At 46.6% G+C, this 21,424-nt stretch overlaps 1 protein-coding gene across 6 annotated transcripts in view; it reads left to right on the forward strand.

Annotated features, from left to right (window-relative positions):
- FHOD3 (formin homology 2 domain containing 3) overlaps positions 1-21,424 on the forward strand; it is a 459,983-nt gene that overhangs the window by 266,109 nt on the left and 172,450 nt on the right. For all 6 annotated transcript variants that reach the window (XM_046025395.1, XM_046025389.1, XM_046025392.1 and 3 more), the window contains exons 6-7: positions 2,068-2,162; positions 15,814-15,925. In XM_046025395.1, coding sequence (XP_045881351.1) covers positions 2,068-2,162; positions 15,814-15,925 — 207 coding nt within the window. The remainder of the gene's footprint in view (positions 1-2,067; positions 2,163-15,813; positions 15,926-21,424) is intronic.

Below are 21,424 nucleotides of genomic sequence, written 5' to 3' on the forward strand. Positions count from 1 at the left end.
CTTTCCAACCATAATGTGTGAAGTTACTTGTTTAACTCCCTAGCATTTCATACCTAATTATTTTTAAAAAAAATACTTTTGCTGAGGGACGCTTGGGTGGTTCAGTTTTTAAGCGTCTGCCTTCAACTCAGGTCATGATCCCAGGGTCCTGGGATTGAGCCCCCACATCTGGCTTCCTGCTCAGCAGGAAGCCCGCTTCTCTTTCTCCCCTTCCCCTGACTTGTGTTCCCTCTCTTGCTATCTCTCTCTCTGTCAAATAAATAAATAAAATCTTTAAGAAAAAATACTTTTGGTGATTTAACTGAAAATGCTATCTCATTGTTTAAATTTTTTTATTACAGTGATGATGGACAAATTTGTGTATTACTGTAAACTGTCTTGTCATCTCTTATGAAATGCTTTTGACTTTTTCTCTTGGCATTTAGTATTTTCTTATCAATGTATAAATTATTTAAACCTTTATCATATTTGCTTTCCTATGTCTGTTTATCTACAATATCTTTACATTAAACTTGGCTTTCTTTATACGTTCCACCTTTCTTATGAAGATGGGAAAGTGGTTATGATTGTGATCTCTTCCTTGTAAATTCTATAGATGAGTTTTTAACCGGGTCTACATTTCTTGCAAATGATGGCAATAGTATGTATTCATTTCCAACCATCCTACCTTCCTTTAATTTTTATGTCTTTTAAATTTGCTTGAAATTCTATAACAAATAATCATGGGGACTAGTGGGCATCATCTTTTAGTTTTCCTCATTTTAATAGGACTATCTCCAGTGTTTCACCATGAAATAGAATATGAATATGCTATTTTCAAAAATGCAATTTTTTGTGTGTCAAGAAAATGCTCGATATTTTAAAATTTTGAGTTTTTCATATTTAAGGGCATCATTTTTCTCAGTGATTATGTGGTTTTGTTTGCTCTTTTGTCGGCTGTAGGATAACAAGTATTTTTAACATCACATATTTCTATGCTTGGAGTTAGTGTCTACTCACTCTTTTGTGTTTTACTGTTTTCATTCGGCCCCATTTTCCTATGACCTACGTATAAATGTGCACGTGCATGAGTGGATATAATAAAAGAATGGAAGAAGAGAGATCCATATATTAGGAATGATTATCCTTAAATTATGGGAATACGAGTTATTTTCACTCCTCTGTGTTTACCAGTTTTCTGCAATGAGATGTCCTATGTGACCAGGAACCTAAAGTGTTGCCTGTTGCCTAAAAATGTCAATCCTGTGCCAATCAATTATGGGTGAAAGAAGATTTGGGAGGTCACGCATGATTTAAGGACCTATTCAGCATATGTAACTTCTGTTTGTTCATTATCTAGAATCCAAATGGTTTTTTTATATTAAGGGCACTGAAAAATTAGAATTAATAATCTTTTTTAAAAAGATGGTAACATGACCTGTATTTTCTTTCTGGTGAATAAAGATAATATATAGTGACTGTCGTTTGCTTAAGTAGGAATCTGGGACTTAGTGTCTGACAAATGATTTTTCTCATGCTTTCTGACATTTCTCTTTTTAAATCTTTAAAAAAGAAAAGTCTTTTAAAGGAATTGCAAATGATAAAACACATATTTATCTCTTCTCTAAAGGATTAAAATTGTATGAGCTCGGGATGGTCCCATAACATCTGAGGCCTTCCAGGTTGCTTTTTAAAAACTTGATTTTTCCTCTTGGTCCCAGTGGGAGGCCACAACCCAGACACCATCCGAGGGATAGGGTTGCCCTGTCTGTGACTGCACACAGATATAGAAACATACAAACATGCATTTATACATCAAGACACACAGAAACAACAATCACTAGATTTTGTACCTTAATTGCATCTTCCAGACACCAGGAATAGCCCTTGCTTCCACTGCTATGGTCAACACTTTCTCTCTGAGATGAGATTTTGCTAATCTCGGAGCTCAGGAAATCTCTTCTGGTCTGGTTTGTGCCCCACTGTGTGCTTACCATATGAAGATCTCAGCTGACATTATGTTCACTGACGATTACATGTACATGTAAAACCATAATGTCTCCTCCTTTTTTCTCTTCTCTTCTGTAGCTTTGGGCCAGATTATGTTGTATGTGGATGGGATGAATGGAGTAATAAACCACAATGAAACCATTCAGTGGCTGTACACTCTCATTGGGTCAAAGGTAAGAGAAGGTTATAGTTGAACATTTTATTCATTTTGCATGTCATACACCTTTCTTTTTATTCTCCTCTCTGAGATGGTTTTGCGAAAGAAATTCTCTTCCGCTTGGTTCCAAGCCCTGTACCAGTACAACTGAGGACTACTATTTTATATGTATAAAAACACACTCAAGTTGCAAAACCCTTTTGAATTTTTAACGCATTTTATGTTTTTTTTCTTTTAAGCTTTAATCGGATGCTTCCGGCCCCCCTGTTTCTTAATGCTTAATTAAAAGACTGTATCATAGATACAGTATCAATCTTAGCTGCTCGGTTTCATCTTCATGTATGTTTAGTGACTTAAGGATATATTTTTGTGTGTACATACGTATATGCTTGTTCCTGTATGTAGTTAAAGGAATGTGAGGCCGCCTTTCAACTCTACAATCCGTTAGAAAAGTAATTGACATTGAGTGAAGGTTGACCAGGTGCCATGGAAGGGGCTTTATGAGCATTATCTCCTTTAACCCACCTAGAACTGTGATAAGATAAATAGCGTTACTGCCATCTCATAGCTGAGAAAGTAGTGCTTAGCTGGGACAATCCTCTCATTTCCCCCCGTGGATCTCGGCATGTGGGGACTTTATCCAGGTATGATGTGGCCTGAGGCCCACACTCTCTGGAACTGTTCCACTAAGGAAACCTACCCATAACTTGGGGCATACTGGAAGTGGGGCAAGGCTCCAGTGTGGTCATCCCTGGGTCTGCCAGTGGGGCCACGGGAGACGCATTTTGCGGGGGGGTGGGGATTGAGGAGGAGTGAGAATGGATCCTGTTCTGAGCAGGTGCAAATGAACCCAGGCTGGGGAGTGGTCAGGTCTGGGGTGAGGGTGGGTGGGGCATCACGGAGGAGATCCACGTGAGTGTGGTGGGCAACATGGTCAGGCAGAGCAGCGTCTTGAGGACCTGGATAGAGGCTTGAACCTGACTTACACAGGTCACAGAATCAACAGAACATTCTGGGGGTCTCTGGAGAGCACGGGGGCAGCCCAGTCTGTTCCCCATTGCCATACTTGCTCCCACACCCACTTTGGCAAACCTGTCAGGGCTGGTGTGCGCTAGCCTCTAGCTCCTGGTGGCGCGTTCCCATCCCTTAGCCCGACCTCTCCCATTACCTGCTTCCCAGAGACTTTGCTGTACCTCAGGAATGAGTGCTCAGCCCAGATTTGACTTTGAGAACAGATCCTGTTTGAGGTTTATGGTCCCTACAGACTTCCAGAGTCCTGGTGATGGTGTCCTTGTAGCGTGGGGAGGGCCTTTCTCTGTGTGTGGCACTGATACATGGGACTGCTTGGATCCCAGATCCGTGATTGACACTTAACATCTCCCTCTCATTTTTCTTTTTCCTCATATTACTGTTGATAGATCCCCCATCCCATTTCATAATAGAAATAGCCTAGTTTCTCTCAGAAGACTGACAATCTTTTCTCACTCTCTCTCTCTTTTTGGCTTTGTTTTCTATGGAAAATAGAAATGACTCTATTTACACCCTGCTGTGGGAGACCTTAGATGCTGAATGAAATGCTGGCTTTGCCTGGTTGATTTGGCCAGGCTGAGGGAAGATTTCTATCTTTTCTCTTATTTCAGTGTTTTCTGTTCTTTCCTCGTACTGGGAGCCTTCCCCAACCTTCATGTTTGTTTGGAAGCTGCTCCCTTCCCAAGGCTCTCTGGTTGGTTTTGAAGACCTCACAGTCTAGGGAGATAGAAGGGGATTCTGCAGTAGAAATGGACTTTTGGTACATGTGGTAGACAAAGAAATCTTTGGGGGCGCCTGGGTGGCCCAGTGGGTTGAACGTCTGACTCTAGATTTCGGCTCCGGTCATGATCTTGTGGTAGTGAGATCGAACCCCGAGTTGGGCTCCGCACTGGGTATGGAGCCTACTTAGGATTCTCTCTCCCATTCCTGTTGCCCCTCCCCTCCCTCCAGAAAAAGAAATCTTTGCAGCTTTATTACAACTGTGATAAAACACCAATAGCCAGCCCTATTTCTAAAAGGAAACAAAACCTAACATACTTAAAGTAGGAAACATGAGAGTCTTTTAGCTCATCAGCAAGAAGGGGCCCAGAGTGAAGGCAAAATCCAGGTGATGGGACTGGAGGAAAGAAGGGAGCACACAGAGAGAAAGGCACCAAGAAAGCGGGGAAGATGGAGAAACGTGAGAAGAGAGATCCCAGGGCAGGACAAGAAAAAGAGGAGAAGAGAAAAAGGAAACAGACCAAACAGAAACCATTTCTCTGCTCAGTAGATGAGAGGAGGGCTCAGAGTGTAATGTGTTTCAACACCATCATGTCGCTGTTTCTTGGGAATTGAAAGGACACCTCCTAGGGTGCCTGGATGGCTCAGGCAATTAAGCCTCTGCCTTCGGCTCAGGTCATGATCCCAGGGTCCTGGGATCCAGCCCCGCACCAGGCTCTCTGTTCAGTGGGGGTCTGCCTCTCCCTCTCTCTCTGCCCCTCACTCTTGTTCATGCTCTCTCTCTCTCTGTGAAATAAATAATAAAATCTTAAAAAAAAAAAAAGGTACTTCCTTATTGCCTTTCTAAATAACATGGAGAAATCATAAAATTAAAAGTCTTCAAGAATGAGTGTGTTGGAATTCTGCCTCCCAGCCTCCTTTCCCTGTCCAGTACACATATATTTGTGACCCTGGGCATCTCTCCCTGGGGTCTCTGTCTAGGGTGGATTGATCTCTTCCTTCCCAGCTGTGGATTCAGTGCTGGTTTTTTCTCCATTTTTCATTTCCCAAAGGAGGGTCCCTAATAGTCTCTGGCTTCTGAGCTCAACCCTGATCCGGTCACTGTGAAGGCGAGAAAATAGAGCCAATGATCAGCCTGAGCCTCGGAGCTTACCGTGTTGTGAGAGAGGGAACTGTGGGGGACACCTGCTGCCTGTGTCCACTTACTGGGATATCAGATGAAAGTGTCGCTCTGTTCCCCAGGGTGTGCTCGGTTCCGGGCCAGTGGCTGAAAGTGAACAGTGGCAGCAGCCATTAACCTGATGTTTGCTGTAATTCTCATGATATCACCTTTTATTTGCAAAGCCAGTGCCGGTGGCCCCTGACATTCTCCCCCACCCCCAATGCGTGGATAGTGAGGAATCTCCAAGAAGTGTGGCTGAACCGACCTGAAACCCTTAGGTCTTGAGAAGGAAGCCTCTATCCCCTCCTTACACATAGGCTTTCCCCCATGCACATTAAAATCAGGAAAGCCAGAGGCCCTAGGGATTTCTTTTGACTAAGAATCTGATTTCTCAGAACCCAAACAGTTTGTCTTAAGATCCCGTTCTTTTGCCTTAAACAGGGACAGAGCTGATGCATGAAATCTTGGGTTAGAGAAACTTTGTCATTCTGTTTTCATAAGTCTTCATTTTCCTTCCATGAAAGGCAACAAGATGTGATTTTACAGCCTGCCAGGGGCTCATTGTGCAATGCATATTTGCAGATATTTGAGACTCCTAGCCAGAGGAGAAAATGAGGCAATTGCAGCCAAATAATCACTTTTTTAAAAGAAAGGAAAAAAAAAAGTGTTTTCAATAAAGTGTTTCATTATATTTACACAGGCCCATCTTTAAGCTCCCCAGTCAGAGGTGAGAAGCCCATGTCCGTCCCATGACTACTCACCCAGCATGGGTTTTTTTCCCTCTTCATACATCTGGAAGTCTAATTAATTGGGGTGAAATGATTTGGCTTGTACAGCCTGGCCTTGTGTCACTCCAACAAAGAACGTCTGTCTCTCTCTGTGACAGAGAGGAGGCCCCAAGGCCCCCCACCTCCCGTGGGTTCTCCAGGGATGCCTCCAGATGCCGTCATGGAATCTGCACTCTCTGGACGACTGTCCACCTTGGCTCACCCCGCTGTCTCCATTTTTCTTTCCGTGCTGTGGAATCTGATTTTTCTCAGCTGTGCTCCAGGGGGCCGATCACCGATCTCTGGGCCTCTTTCGTCCTGGGTGGGGACAGGCTTGCTTGCACAGTATCAGAATCGTGAGATGGTGACACCTCATCACAAGTTGCTGTGAAAACAGAATAATGGAAATATGGGACATTTTTTGGAAAAGCCTCCTAGGTTTGGGTTTCTCCTTATGGATACATGAAAGTGGGAATCAAAGATAGGGTCACAGTTTTGAGTGTGGGCAGCCAGGAATCTGGTATGGCCTCTGGCGAGAAGAGAGAAGTTGGATATTGGGATTCATTGGCAGGAAGGCTTTGACACACTGGTTTTGAGGTGAAGGTCATGTCCACAAGGAGGGCTAAGACAGTGCCTCCATGGTATCCCTTGCTCCAAGAAGAGGAGAGGAGATGCAGAGAGCCCTGTGGTCTCAGGTCATAGGCATGACATTTCTGTATGTTTCGTGCAGATGCCCCCCCTGGGAGTGAGATCAGAAGCTCTCTCTGAGTTACAGAATATCAGACAGAACCCTGGCCTTGAAGAGATGGCAAAGTCCCGTTAAAGACATGATATTCACCAGCCTCCTTCCTGATCCTTCTAGAGGCAGAGGGAGCGCCATTGCTGGGCCCTGGAAGGGGTGGGAAGCCTTCCTTCCTGGGACCTGCGTCCACCTTTCTGATACTAATCAAACACTGTGCACTACTGTTGGGAGCAACACACCCTCAGTTCCCCCTAATAAGCTCTTTGAGCATTGAAAGGCCATTATCATGTCATCCTATCCAAGCTAAGCTTGATGGTTTCCGCAGATAGTCCTTGACAACATAATTTGCAACTCCTCAGAACACTGGATACAGCATCCTTCTTCCACAGATCTCACTTTTGATTCATGAGGCTTTTCCACAACAGCCCTGGGTGCTGGCTCACTTTAGACTGATAATGCCCTAAACCTCCCAGGGGTTTTGTTTTTGTTTTTCTTATACATCCTTATTTGCTAGTTTCTTTCATTCTGCATCTCTGTGATTTCCACCTAAATGCAGGGCTTTGTGTTTGCTCCTGTTGATATCAGGGCAGAGTTCCAACCTCAAGATTATTTTGCATTTTCCTTTGGCCATTTATTATGTAAATTGTTAATTCTAGTTTTGTTTAACATACATTTAATAAGCAGAGCTTATTTGTCATTCACCAAATTTTCGATATAGGCAAGGAATGCATAAGCTTGCAGGTTGACACTTTTCAGTCATTTTAGGGCCATTTTGGTGCAGTTAGTGGAAGGCACCAGACTCTGATCATCCAGCCTCATTTCTTCATTGAGTTCTAAGGCCAAAGTCAAGGTGTGCTACGTCTGCAGTTAAGTGCACGTCTCTGAGGCCAGATACACCTGTGTGATCCTTTGGGTGGATTATTTTTTTCATCTATAGAATGGGGATAATAATCTGTAAAATGGGGAAGGAAATAATAGTGAAGAATATGTAAACTACTGATTACTGCGTCTGCACACAAGAGCCCTGTGTTGCGAGCTAACCTCTCTTTCCCCACAACTCCTACCAACTTCCTGTTTCGGAAAAGGGAGGTAGGCTCAGCTTGCCAAAACCTGCTCACCTGGAAACTGCTGGTCCCAGGGATTTCCTTCTTTTTTCTAAGTTCGGATAAGACATTCATCCAGAAAGCCTTCGGAGCACATTGCCAGGGATCAATACAGGGTTTAATAAAGTGTGGGATATCAATTTTCTACTTCATTGGTAATCCATTTTCTGAAAATTGGGACTTTGCCTTGTTTGAGGTGTCTGCATTGTAAAATCTCAGGACGGCAAATATGCTCACTTATTAGTATCATGAGGGATCATGTTCATTAACAGGTTCAAATGTAAAAACTGAAATAGAGTTGCCATGTCGAGAAGTCATTATCTGAATTCCTGTTCTCACTCTAGGGGAACATCCGACGTACCATTGTTTGACGTACAGAATTTTCCAAGGTTTTAAATCTCTGCATCTTTGGATCCGCACATGAGGAAATGAGTATTGTGTGCCTTCGTTAGAATCATTTTACCTTCAGAAGGACGCTTGTTAAGATGTCCTTGCATCTGGCTTCTGTCCAGGAAGAGGAAGTTTTAGGCTCTTAAAATGTTGCCTGTGATTGACATAAAAATATGCTTTGCATGGCTATAACTGATTCACTCTCTTTTCCTCTGTTACTTTTTGGGCCATTTCTGTTGACTTATCAAGTTAACCGATTCTTTGCTCAGCTGTGTGAATCTTCTGGATGAACTTGGGAAATACGTTCTTCATCTCTCTTACAATGCTTTTTGTTTCTAACATGTCCATCTGACCCTTTCTAGTTTCCCTCCCCTGAAATTTCTCATCTGTTCATGCACCTTGTCCCCCTTTTCCACAGGAATTTTTGACATATTGATTGCTGTGAATGATAGAATTGCAACACTGAGTTAAATCTGGTTCTGTTGCTTGCTTAGTTTCTTGATAGCAGGGGTGGGGAGTTGGGGTTTTTAAAACTTTCAATGATTTTGTCATGATCAAATGAGTAATATTCTTGGGGTGCCTGGGTGGCTCAGATGATTGGGCATCTGCTTTCAGCTCGGGTCATGATCCTGGGGTCTGGGGATCAAGCCCTGCATCAGGCTCTCTGCTCAGCGGGGGGTCTGCTTCTCCCTCTCTCCCCACTGCCTGCCCTGCTTGTGCTCTCTCACTCTGTCAAATAAATAAATAAAGTCTTAAAAAAAAAAGTACCCTCTTTAAAAAAAAAAGAGTAATATTCTCTTCGTATAAAACTTTAGAAATACAAAAAATGTCAAAATCACCTGAAATACTTCTATATAGATTTAAGATACTTAAGATAAATACTTCTACATAGATTTATGTGATCACTTGGATGCCCCATCTGAGGATAATCTCAGTGGAAGAAAAAAAAAAAAAGAAATAGTTTCACTCGATATTATTTTAGGAAGATGTTGGGGGGAGAGACCAGAGATTTGAACCAGACCTTACAGGAGCCAGGATGTGGAGGGAACCCTATGGTCCAGGACGGGTCTCCAGACACAGGGCTGGACAGGAGGAGTTCATTCAGTCCACTCTGAGATGATCCACTGCAGGGAGCTGATTTGTGGTAGGAACCATAACTCTCAAGAGGCTTGTTGATAAACCAGGATAGTAGCTTACTAGTTGACCTAGGCAAGATCCCCATGAAACCAGAGTAGGAGGGTGGGACTGTGATCCTTCTGCCCTGGTAGGAGCTTGGGTCGAGGACTAGCAGCTGTGTTTGGGCAACTGAAGAGGCTAGAAGTGGGTGGTTCTAATAAGAATATTTGGGATGATGCAGAAACCCCAGGGGAGCCTGCGCACGGTTCCTCAGCACAGAGCGCTCTAGGGGAGCTGGATGAGCAAGGGAAACTGGCGAAGCATAGGCTCCTGGGAGCCGGCCTGGGAGTGGCCCTGCAGGCTCAGGGGTGCCTTCATGGCACTGCTCAGCTGGCTCCCACCTGCCAGGGCTCACCTGCCAGCCCTCCTCCACCCACTCTAAGCTGTCAAACTCTCACGAATTCACATGCACCATTCCTTAGGCTTAGTTGTCCTCTGTCAGGTTTCCAGGGCTGATGATTCCTTTAGGAAAGTTCTTTAACCTTGAATCTAGCTCATAAGAACGTATTTGCCTCATTTCCCCAGGGCTTAAGTTTTTACACCACAGGGAAAGATGGGGCTCCTTCTAGTACAGTGGAAAGAATTCACTTGGCCTTCGTGTTTTCCTTTGAGTTCAGAAATGAGTCTTAGGACACGTTGGGTATCCTTCTCGAACACGGGACTTTGCATCTGAGAATGGGCATGTCACTAACCGGATAAGGACCCAACCTCGCTGATTTCTCACCTTCACGTTGTAGATATTATCAGCATGTTCTCCAAGGTCGTAGCTTCGTGCAGAGGTTTTTTGTATTCCTTAGCTCACAATCACAGAGTAGATCTGTCTTACCTGTTACCAACAAACTCCTCATAATTACATGGAGGGTCCTTAAAGGAAAGTTAGCAAAGTGGCTATTTTCTGGCCTGACCACTTTAACCCAAACCTCCTGCGAAACCCCAGAATTTTATCTCAATAGAAAATATTCATTTGTAACATTTTATATTATTATGGTATTTAAGCATTACCAAAAACTCTGCTGTATGTTCCATCCTGCAAGGTGTCCTCTCCACTAACTGGTAAATGCTTAAGGGCTTCCCAGACACACACTTGGCTACTACCTGAATCACAAATGCAGTTTGTTCCCTTTCTGCAAATTCTGTCAAGGTCATAAGCAGGTCAGCCATCAGGCCCTGAGGCCACAGCACATGGCTTTGGGGCAGGTGACTTCCGGTCCTGGCAGATGTGCCAAACCTGGTCTCTGTGCTCCTCCCCCCACTCCCCACGCCAGGTACCTGCAAAGCCACAGCCCAGAGTTCTGTACTCATGGCATCTGTTGAGCCCACACTTGAATTCTGACCAGGCCTATCTCATTTTGCAGACAGCATCTTCAAAGGGGGATAGATTCAGGGTCTGAGGCATCTGTTAGACTGTTTGATAAGCAGTTACAAATGCTTCAGGGCCTGTTCTGAGCTGCAGGCTCAGGAATTCTGAGCTTAAGGATATGTCATTGGAATAAAGAATTTAAATGAGAAGGTCTTAAAAGTAAGTGTCTTGGTTCTTTGCTGTTGTTAAAATACTCAGTGTATTCTTAGTTCTGGTAAGCTGGTGAGCAGTGTGGCAAAGCCTTATGTCAACTACCTTACCAATTTCTAATTAAGCTTTAATAACCAGCATCCACTTCAAGAACATGTATTTATGCATTTTAGTGGAAAATGAAACAAATAGAATGAAGCATGTTTTTCTAACTTCCTTTGTAATTTAAATCCTGAGGTTTGGAAATTGTTTTCTTTTTATGGTTGTTGAATTTTTAGAAGAAGAGTAGGAATTCGGAGATTTTTTTTGGAATACTTTTATTTCTTGTTAATAAGCAGCATATTTGACCTTCTAAGTATAGTTCCTGTGTTTCTCTAAGTACAATAAAACATGAAGGGAGTTCCAGTTTGCTCTAATGTGCAAGATTATTCAGAAACTGGCTTTTATTCCTTTTCCATACATCTGGTAGTTACATTTTATCTAAAACCCAGATACCCGGTTCTGTACCAGCCGAGGCCACACTCTTACTGTGGATTGGCCCAGAAAATTTTAAAAAATAAAATAAAAAAGGCAGAGTGCTATGTTGACGGTATCTTGCCTCCCCTCCCTCGGGCTCAGCCTCCCTGGCACGGAGGCGACATCAGATCCCTACGCTGTTTATGGAATCTGGAGGCTCAGTCCCCGGACTGAGGCTTAACCCGACAAATATTACATCCTTTGGTCAAAAGCATCTCTGTTCCTCTGAAGACTCATGGCCTCTCTTTCATGCTGAGTGAGATCGGAGTGCAAAATGATAGCTGCGGCGGAAAGGAAAACCCAGCCCAGTGGCCCCCAAAGTGTGCTAAATACTTAAGAGAAACACAATTCGCAGCTGGCTGCGCGTTCTTGCCCTGCCCTCATAACAAAGGGGTTGTCTCGGAGTCCCGTTAAATACTGTGATTTAGCTACATGTTTTAGAGCAATATAAAGCATAATTTATTATAATGGACTAGTGTTAAAATAGAATACTAGTATTCCCTAGAATGTAATTACGTGGAAGGCAGGGAACCTGTGGCTCCGAGGCTGAATGTAGACCCCGCGTGTTTCGTCTAGCCCGCAGGAAGTGGCATTATCTGTGGGAGCTCAGACCCGAGGGCCGTCACTCGGCTTTTCTCTCCCGTGGAAGCCCACAGGCATCTGGATCAGTTCCACGCCAGTTCTACTGATGCTCCCTGCCCACTGTCAGGGCTGTTTTCTGGCAAGTGCTCTCTGTCCTCAGCAGCCTGGTTCGGAGGGCTTGTCGTATAGAGGACGCTAGTTGTGGCATGTAGAGGTACACTCAGTGCTGTCTCAGCAGCGAGACGACCATCTCCGTGAAGCCAGCACCATGGCTTTGTTAGCCCCTCATAGAACCCTGCTGGGTGCTGGCCATCTGGAAAGCATTCGAAGTTGTTGAAAGCGGCAGCACAGCCTCCTGCGATGGGAGGGACCTTAAAAGGGGTTAGCCATTCTACCACCATCTAGGTTCTGAATTTCTTCTGCCTTAGCAGGTGGTCACTCAGAACCCTCCAGATGAGAGGGATTTGCCCACTTGGCCTAGCACCACTCCTTCTGAGACTGACTCCTTTTTGCCCTGTACTCCTTGAACTGTTTTATGACTGGTTGCTCTCTGTTCTCATGTGATCCATGTACCTTAAGAACGAGAATCGATTCCTATGGACTTTCCTTCGGTGTAGACAGATGGGCCTGTGTTGGAGCCTGTAAGTCACTGCAGTGAAACCTGTCATTAGAACATGAGGGAGCACCGGGCAGAGCTGAAAATCTAACAGTTCACCTTGGAGGGACAGTGCCTCATCCCTTGGAGGAGCCTTCAGTGGCTGAGCCGGGCCATGGGGTGTGTGCTGGCCCCCGTGCCGCTTGCCCCCCACCTTCCTCATTTGTGGTCCTTGCTCTTGCTGCCACACGGGCCCTGCCTCTCCGGTCTGTCGCTCTCCTGTGGTTTGTCCCTTCCCAGTGGACACGGGCTGGCAACCTCCTTCGCCATTCGTATTAGAATGGGTCTCAGATCAGCACGATGGCTCCAAATGTGGATTTTTAAGAGCTTTGCGATGAGCAGCGTGTTTGGACTTGGAGGAATGGGTGTGTGGCCTCCGCTGTGGCTGTTCCAAGGCTCTGGAGGGTTTTGACTGCATTCCAGATACTTGTGGGCATCAAATTAAATGATTTCTGGATAAATAAGGGTTGATGTAGAAACCTATTTAAAGTAATGTGCTTTTATTACTTTCAAGTCTCTACAGTAATGCTAATAAGGTATTTCTGGGGAGGAGTCCTGCTGGACATATTTGGTGATTAGTTAGGACATGCTTGCAATTAGTACCATGCATTTCCATAAATTCACGTTCTGCTCTTTTTTCTAAAGCAGTTTAACTATCCAACATGTTTGTTAATTTCAGATAGTAAGGCTTCCAAACACACATAAATGTAAACTTAGACTCGATAGAAGCCTAAAATCATGAATCAGAAGAGTTTGGAATTTTTTTTATTTTTTTAATAAAAACACAATGCCAAAAGTGCTCCAAACAGAGCCTCTACAGCAAAGGAGAAGCAAACATGAATAGACATGTTGAGACCAATAAAAAAGACTTTGCTGGAAAACAGCAAATCCCTGGGACTGTGTTGCCCAAGATCTTGTGACCACAGAGATGCTCAGAAAGAACCTTGAGGAGAGGGGCACCAGGGGGGCTCCCTGCTGAGACCAGTTCATGGGAGGAGTGGGGTGGGCACCAGCCAGGATCTTGCCCAGGAAGGCACTGAGAAGGCTTAATGTACTTCGTAATAGTCTGCCCACGGAGGATGTTGCCCGGGCTTGCTAGGTTGTTTTATTTACTTGAAAAACTGTCTACAGTTCTAAACATACAAAGATAGAACAGTTCATTATGCCTTGCCCTCCCCTCTACCCCCAACCTTGTGGGTGAAAAAAATACTCTGGAATTCAGTCTGCGCCTAGTTTGGGAGCAGAGGGCTGAATGCCAGGCTCAAGTTATGCAGGTAAAAACCCACTAAAGAGCTTAGAGCCCTCTAAAGAATTCCGTTTTCGGGGTGGCAAGCACGGAAGATCAAGACGCTGCTTGTCCTCAGTACGATGGTGGAGGGGCCCCGGCGAGAAAAGTGCAGGGTAACCCTCGCATGGCCGCTCAGTGTGTGGCGGGACCTGGAGCTGACACGGGGAGTGGAGGGAACGGGCTGGGATGGCAGGTGGGATGGAATGAGCACATGGGGGAGATTAAGAGTTGTCTTCTGGCCGCCTGAATTTGAGGTGCTTGTTAGCGTATGAGTAGCGATGTCAGGGGTCATGTGGGTGTCAGAGCCCAGGAGCTTGGTCAGGCCTTTGAATCAGAGATAGAATTTAAACCCAAGAGACTGGTTGGACACACCTAGAGAGAGTATATGGAAAGAGAAGGGGAAAAATGCAGGAGTGAACGTTCCCCCACCTAGAGGTCGAGTACCCTAGAAGGAGCCAGCAAAGGAGTGGCCACTCAGGTCAGAGCCTGGGTTCGGCCATGGTGACAGGAAACTGTTCTTGGAGGGAGCAATTGTGTCCTGTGCTGTTAGGGGCTTCAGTAAGCAGAGAAGCAGCCATTAGATTGGACAACATGGAGGCCATTGGCAACCCTATGAGGAGGAAATTTAATTTGCTCCATGGTGATGTAAGCCCTGTCAGGTTGGGTCGAGGAGTCTGTGGGAAGTGAGGAAGAGGAGCCAGGGAGTGGGGCAATCCTTTGGAAGAGTTTTTCTGTTAAAGGGGAGCTGAGAGCCAAGGCAGTGGCTGGAGAGAGATGTGGAGTCAAGGAGAAGAGAGATTACTAGGGAAGTATGCCAGAGGAGCAAGGGCAAGGGGGTCAGTCGACGTGTTTGCATGACGTTGGGGAGATGACCTCATATGGGGGATGTTTTGATGCTGTTCGCTGTGGGGTGTACAATGCTCCAAGTTCCTTGTGAAATCTGCATGTGTCCCTAGTGTTTTGCTGTGAGCTGTCACTTCCGGGAGGCCCTGGTCTTCCTTGGGCTGCAGGTGGAGAACCTGGAGCTGATTCCACACAACGAAGGAGATAGAGATGAGGGGTCGTGCACTGATTGGTCACTCTCATTCATTCAGGGAGCAAAGCTCGCAGAGCCCACTCCATGCCAAATGCGGTTCTGGGTCCTGATGCGATGCAGAATAGCACCCCCCCTTCCCCAAGGTGTTACTTTATGCGGGGTGGGGCATTGTCAAGCAAATGACTAGGGCGGGATGGTAGCCCAGAGTAGGCTTCCCCTTTCTCAGATGCATGATTCGAACCCATTTCCAGGAGACAGTGGGTGGGTGAGTTCCTTTGGGAGGAGGTTCTTGGCAGGTGGGGGGCTGGGAGGGGAGAGTATAGATAACGAATTGAATTGTGGCAGCAGCACCCGGGGGGATGGGGAGGGGGGTGACCTGGAAAACCCCTCCCCCAAGGCTGCCACAGGTACCCCCCAGGGCTGTCGAAGCTTCAGCTGAGAGGCTCAGGGATTTCTCTGGGTGCGTAACCTGCAGCCTGTGTGACAGGAGACCCCTGGGCTGTGGGTGGCTCCTCACGAATGCTGTGCCCTGGGCCCAGCAGGACGGGACTTGGTTCAGATTCCTGCTTGCCTCAGCTCTATGGTGTGGCTTTGGGCAAATCCTTTACCTTGCTGTGCCTGCTTCCTTACTGGAAAAACGAGAGTTGTGATAGTTCCTACCTCACAGCATTCTAGTCTGGATAAAACAAAGCCCCTGCTGTGGGAAGGGCTACCTTGTCTGTCAAGAGACCCCAGGGTGTGAGCTCTGGAGCCAGAGGCCCTGGGTTCGAATTCTGGTTGTTTCCAGCCATGGGCGGGATAGTCTGTGCCTCAGTTTCCTGATCTGTGCAATGGAGCTACTATTAATTCCTGCTCCTGACACATCCGGCAAAGCGTTCTGTGTGCCCGCAGAGAAGAGTTCCCCAGGCCAAAGCAAGCATGGGGGACCAGCCTGCCTTCGGGTGCCCACAGGCGTCCACAACTACGTGATACTTTTCTGTTCTCTGGGCAGTTCCGGCTGGTGGTGAAGACAGCCCTGAAGCTGCTGCTCGTGTTCGTGGAGTACTCCGAGTCTAATGCGCCTCTTCTGATCCAGGCTGTCTCTGCTGTGGACACCAAAAGGGGTAAGTGGTCACACTCGCTATTCCATCGAGGTGGGCATGTCTGCTGGAGGCGGGCTCCCGTTTTTAACATGCTTGAAACAGGATTGAGAATGAGCAGAATTCCCTTTGTGCGGACTCCCTGCTAAAAAATATGGGAACATATTTTTTAGATCGTAAGCACACGAAGATCAGGGATGGAGCATGGTTTAACAGTGCAAAGAAAAGCATTTGTGGGCTTACCCAGGTCAGGTCAGACCCAAGCTTACGTCTATGCCCTGTCCCCAGCCCCTCTGCTGAACCCAGAGAACCAGCTCCTCCTCCCCTTTCCCGTTTTGTCCCGGTTGCTGTGTCTCCTTTCTCCACTCCTCTCACACAAGCTTTATCAGCTCTGACCCTTAGATGTTCCATGAATGTTCTCCCTTCCTTCCCTCCATCTCATACCCCCTACTGGGGCCCTCTCCATGGTCACCTGGCATCCTTCACCTCTGCGATCAGCGGATTCTTCTAAAACACAAATTTGGTTATATTGTTTCCCTGCCAGTCGCTTCCCAATACCTACAGAATTAGGTCCCTACCCTGCAACTGACCCTTGACCGTCCAGCCCCTGTCCATCTGCCACCCCCACCTTCCATCTGGCCTGCACAGCCCCTACCCTAGCATGGGTCAGTCACTCAGACCCCCATATGTCCCCGTCTCCACTGTGTTGTTGTCACTGATGCTTCCCATGAGTGTGCGCCCTGCTGGAGGGAGGCAGGATCTTTGGTTCTCCTCTTGGGGTCCTAGCACCTAGCTGGCCCACAGCAGGCAGGCCTTCCATACAGGCCTTTGGATTTGGCTTAGTGTGTAACCTGCTGTGGGCCCTAGAATATTGTGAAGTCTGAAGCTAAAATGTTAGGATGTTTTGGTTTCGTCCTTTTAAAAAGAATTGGGGGTTTGTTCTCCAGCAGGATATTATTATTATTGCTACTATCCTCCCCGCAAAGACGCAAGAAGAACAAAAACTTGGTAACATTTTCTTTCTTTTTATAATGGTAATTGGGGAAAAAGTATAAAAGAGACCATAACAAATCACCTGTAATCTCACCAGACAGAAATAATGGTTAACATGTTGGTATATTTCCTTACAGTTTCATGTATGTGTCTCTGGGCACACACTTATGCACAAATCAGCCCACATACAACTGTCAAAAACAAGGGGCCTAGATAGCACTCTTTGATTCAAACCATTTGTATCTCTGACTCAGCATTGCTGAGACCCACCTTCCAGGGCTGAATCCAAAGGTGAGATAAAGTAGCTCACTAGTTGCTTCAGCAGTTTGCAGATAAGCTAATGAAAGCCATCCAGGGCCATAAATTGAGCTCCCATACGTTTTCCACGAATGCAGAAGCAGATGTCAGCACGAGGCATGGTGGATGGCAGGCTAGAGGTAACTCCAGGCTTGTGCACGGGAAGGAGGTATGAGGGAGACACCCCCTCGTGTGTGGACAGGGGCCGTGAATCTGGAAGATGGATCGCAGACTGGGGCAGGCCTGTGTGTTTCTACCACAGTGCGTTTCCATCTGGTGCCTCAGTTTAAATCTCTTATGGCCAAGAGCAGATTATGGGGCCAGCTGAGAATCCTTAGTGAAGTCCGCCAGTTCCTCAGAAACCAGGGTTTGTGTTTCCAGGGCCAATTAATGAGGCTTAGGGCCAAAGTGGGGGCATATGGGAAGACAGCGAGGCAGACCATTTTATTGGTCCTTGGAGGGGTCATACTCCATCCCTCAACTTTGGGGATTACATTAGGACAGTTAATGGACTTCTTGTTCTACAGTCCTAAATTTCATGTAACCTAACCCATGAACCCTTTTCATGGGGGCTGAATTTAAGGGATAAGCCTTCTCACGACCTTGGGGTCTTGCTTGGGGTTTTGGGGGTCTTCCTTCAACTTCATTGAGTTGGGAGTATAGAATTTTCTTCCTTAGACTTCACATTCTTTGAAGGGGTGTGTGTGTGTGTGTGTGTGTGTGTGTGTGTGTGTGTGTTTAAAGGGGTGGAGGTTGGGTAGAGGAGTGATAACCGCTTGATACCACATCTAAGATTCCATCAATCAGCCCAGCCTGAGGCTCTCTGCTATCTTCAGTGTCTCTCCCAAGACAAAGCGAAGGCCATCTTTTCTCAACTTGTTTAGGAAAAAAGAGAAGCAGCAGCAGCTAATGGATTGTTTTCTCAACTTGATGGTTTGCCTATCCAATTTCTTAATTTCTTGGCGGCTGCTGCCATCTGTCTGGTACTGAGCGCCTGCAGCTGAATAAAAATGGAAAAACTCAGACATGGCCCATCACGTGGTTCAATAGCATGTTTCTCTGTGGACATGTGTGGTCTTGGCCATGATTTTGTAATGCATACATATAACATCATCCTATTTTACTGCTAGGAAAATTGTTCCTGAGCCCCGTGATGGAATTAAACATGTCACTACGTCATGGTGCTCTGCAGAGAGCACCGTGCCCCCCAGCTGAGTTTCTACCTGGATGGTTTAGAAGCCGCTCTCCATCTCCCTTTCAGCTGGGTGAAGGGCTAGACAGAGGTGCCAGGTGACTAAGGGCCAACAGAGCACGTCTGTCGGTGCACAAGTTTAAATAGGCCATAAGTTTTACTCCTCCAAGTGGCTTCAGATCCATTCTTCTGTGGGCTAGGGTGGGGATGGGATGTGCTGAAGTGTAGACGGGGTTGGTTTGTTTGTTTTATTAGAAAGGACTCTTTTGGATGATGAAAACTGTCAGATTTAAATAACCAGCAAAGAAAACCAACAAGCTGGGAGTCCTCAAAAATGAGCACCGCCTCCAGTGAATGACGTCCAGAACAAATTCGTCTGGTTGCTTTGTAAAGGCAACACACGCTGCACGGGGGTTACCGAGAAGGGTGTGTCCTGTGCATGTGCCTGGTTCGCCCTTGGCCAGGAGTGGGCCAGCCGCGGAGCAGGGCGAGAAGCTGAGGCGTCTAAGTCCATCATAGGGCCTAATAACTGTCTACGAATTAAGGAAAATGAAATATAGCCCCTTTGAGCCAGGCTGTCGGCCTGTCTGCTCGGGGGCGGTAATGGAGAGGGGGGCCGGCGCTCATGTCTGGGGAATGGCACAGTCCCCTAGAGGTTGCTCAGACTTCTCGGTCACCTCTCTCCTGGCATCTTTGGGTCATTTTCCCATCCTAGTGGACAGGGTGTGGCAGGAGGAGAAAAAAGCCGTGAGTGTGGACAGGCGCCTGTGAGAGCGCCTTGCTCTGTCATTTTGCCATCATCAGAGACTCCCTTTTGCTGAGACTGTCCCTGTGGGGGGCGGCAGGAAACTGATTGAGAACCGAACCCGCTGCTCCTCTGGGAAGGTGCCCTTCCCACTGACTCTCTGATTTGCCACTTGGATAGAGAGTGGGGCAAGTGACCAGCCTGGGGAACTGACTTTGAAATTTCAATCCTAAATCTCAAGTCAGCACTTGGGTCAGCAAGTGTTTTGGGGGTCAGCACAGCTTTTGAAGAAATTCCATTTTCACTGGGCTGTGAAGTAATGAGATACGACATCATTCCTAAAGGTGTTGATCACACATGAGTAACAGTGGAGATGAATCCAGCCATCCTTGGAGCCATCCCGTCTCTGACTTCTGCTCGAGGATCTGTTGATCTGTGAAGCACTCCCAGGGCATGGTGGGAGTTCGGTGCTGAAACCCAAGCTCTGCTTCCGTGGTTTTCTGTGGCAGAACCATACGTGTTAAGTGTATTTGTCAGTCATGTAGAAAGACACAAAACATGGTGCCCTTCTGACGGGGTGTGAGACCCCCTCGAATATGAGGCATTGGGCTAAATATCTTTCTTTGGAAGGGAGCCGTCACCACCGAGACCTGGGAGGAAAGTCGGAGGGAGAATGCGTTGCGTCCTCTGCGCTGTGCTTGCTTCTGGGCTGAGAGAGGGGCCCTGCCTGGGAGCCTGTAGAAGCCAGCTGGGTAAGCGTGGGTGTCACCACCGCCGCCCGCCCCTGTGACAATAACTACTTGATATTCAAGTGCCTGTTACGTAACAGACACTGCACCAAATATTTTTCGCATAAAACTCATTTGTTCAATAAACATCTAAGTGCCAGTGGTGTGCTTGAAACACTAGAGGAAAAAACGGGCTCTCGTGGAGCCTCTCCTCCCAGAGCTGGTGTCTGGGGAGGAGCTGGAGACCGACAGAGGTCACGGTTAAGGAAATCATCGTCTCCTAATGTACTTCATGAGCGCTGAGGTGAAAAGACAAAGTGCTTTGTCTTCCCAACAGCTCTGGAGATTCTCCAAGGTTGACACGATCACTCCTGTCCAGATGCGTTCCCTGAGCCTCTGTTCATTCCCGTTCTCTGGGGCTCAGTTTCTTTCTCTGTTATGTAGAGGGGTCAGATCATATGGTTTACAGTTCTAACCACAGGACCACCCCCTGCACACACACACACACACACACACGCACACACACACAGATACACAGACACCCTCTGTGTGGAGCAAGCGGAGGTCGGGCGGGGGCATTGACCTGGACCATTTAATTCCAGCAGGTGCAGCTCCTGGAAGCTGAGCCCCCGGTGCTTCCCATGGGCCAGCCTGAACCCTGTCAAGGCTGATGTGTTGCACCAAAATGATGCCTCCCCTTCACCTTCTTTCTTTTAAATGTTTCCCATTTTCTGGCCCCAAGATAATCAAAGGAGAGTAAACATTCATCTTGACATTGTAGAAATAGATGCAAGTTTCCAGGCTATGAAGTCCCTAAAAGGTAATCAGATACCACAGCTGAAGAACACATGTTTCAGTGAAGTTTTTTGACTAAATCAAACCAGTGTTTGAGTGTGTTCGTTATAAAGGATTAAATGGCGTGCACACGAGTATGTCTGTAGGTGAGAGAGAAGAGATGGTCTGGCTGCACTTCCCTCTCTTTGGGAGCCTGCCTTTGCTTGTTGACTTTTCCTTCCCTATGGTATCTTTGGCATCTTTGGCTGAAAGCATGCACCCAAAAAGCCGTTCTGGGTCCACTAGGACCATCGGAAATGCTTAGCTTCAATGCTAGCTCCTGCAGTCTCCCTCATAACCGTATGAGAGTAACCCTCTAGAACCCGTGTTTTATGCTGAGGTTGGGAGCGGAGCGTGAGTAATGCCAGGTGTGCTGGTCCTAAACACAGAAGTGGTTGGAGTGCTTGAATGGCAACTGGACAGAGGGACCCAAGACCTCCTGACCATAAAGATTGCCTATCATGAGGGCAGAAACAGTTACTTTGCTGGGGCTTGAAGAACAGGTGTGGACTTCAGAATAGTTTGATGGTAAATATCAGCCAGGAGATACGTCAGCAGTTAGCGGGCAAGGGGTCATGCATTTGTGCTTGGAGTTAGAAAGAGTTAGAGAAGCTTGCCTAGTTCTGACCAACAGGGCAGTTTTGCCCCAGGAAAAGGCTTTCTGTTTGCTACCTAGGAGAGCCAGCAGACCTCTATATTAAACTATATCTGTGTTCTTAACATCATATAGTAGT

Source organism: Meles meles, chromosome 12 (genome assembly GCF_922984935.1).
Source record: "Meles meles chromosome 12, mMelMel3.1 paternal haplotype, whole genome shotgun sequence".
Taxonomy (NCBI): Eukaryota; Metazoa; Chordata; class Mammalia; order Carnivora; family Mustelidae; genus Meles; species Meles meles.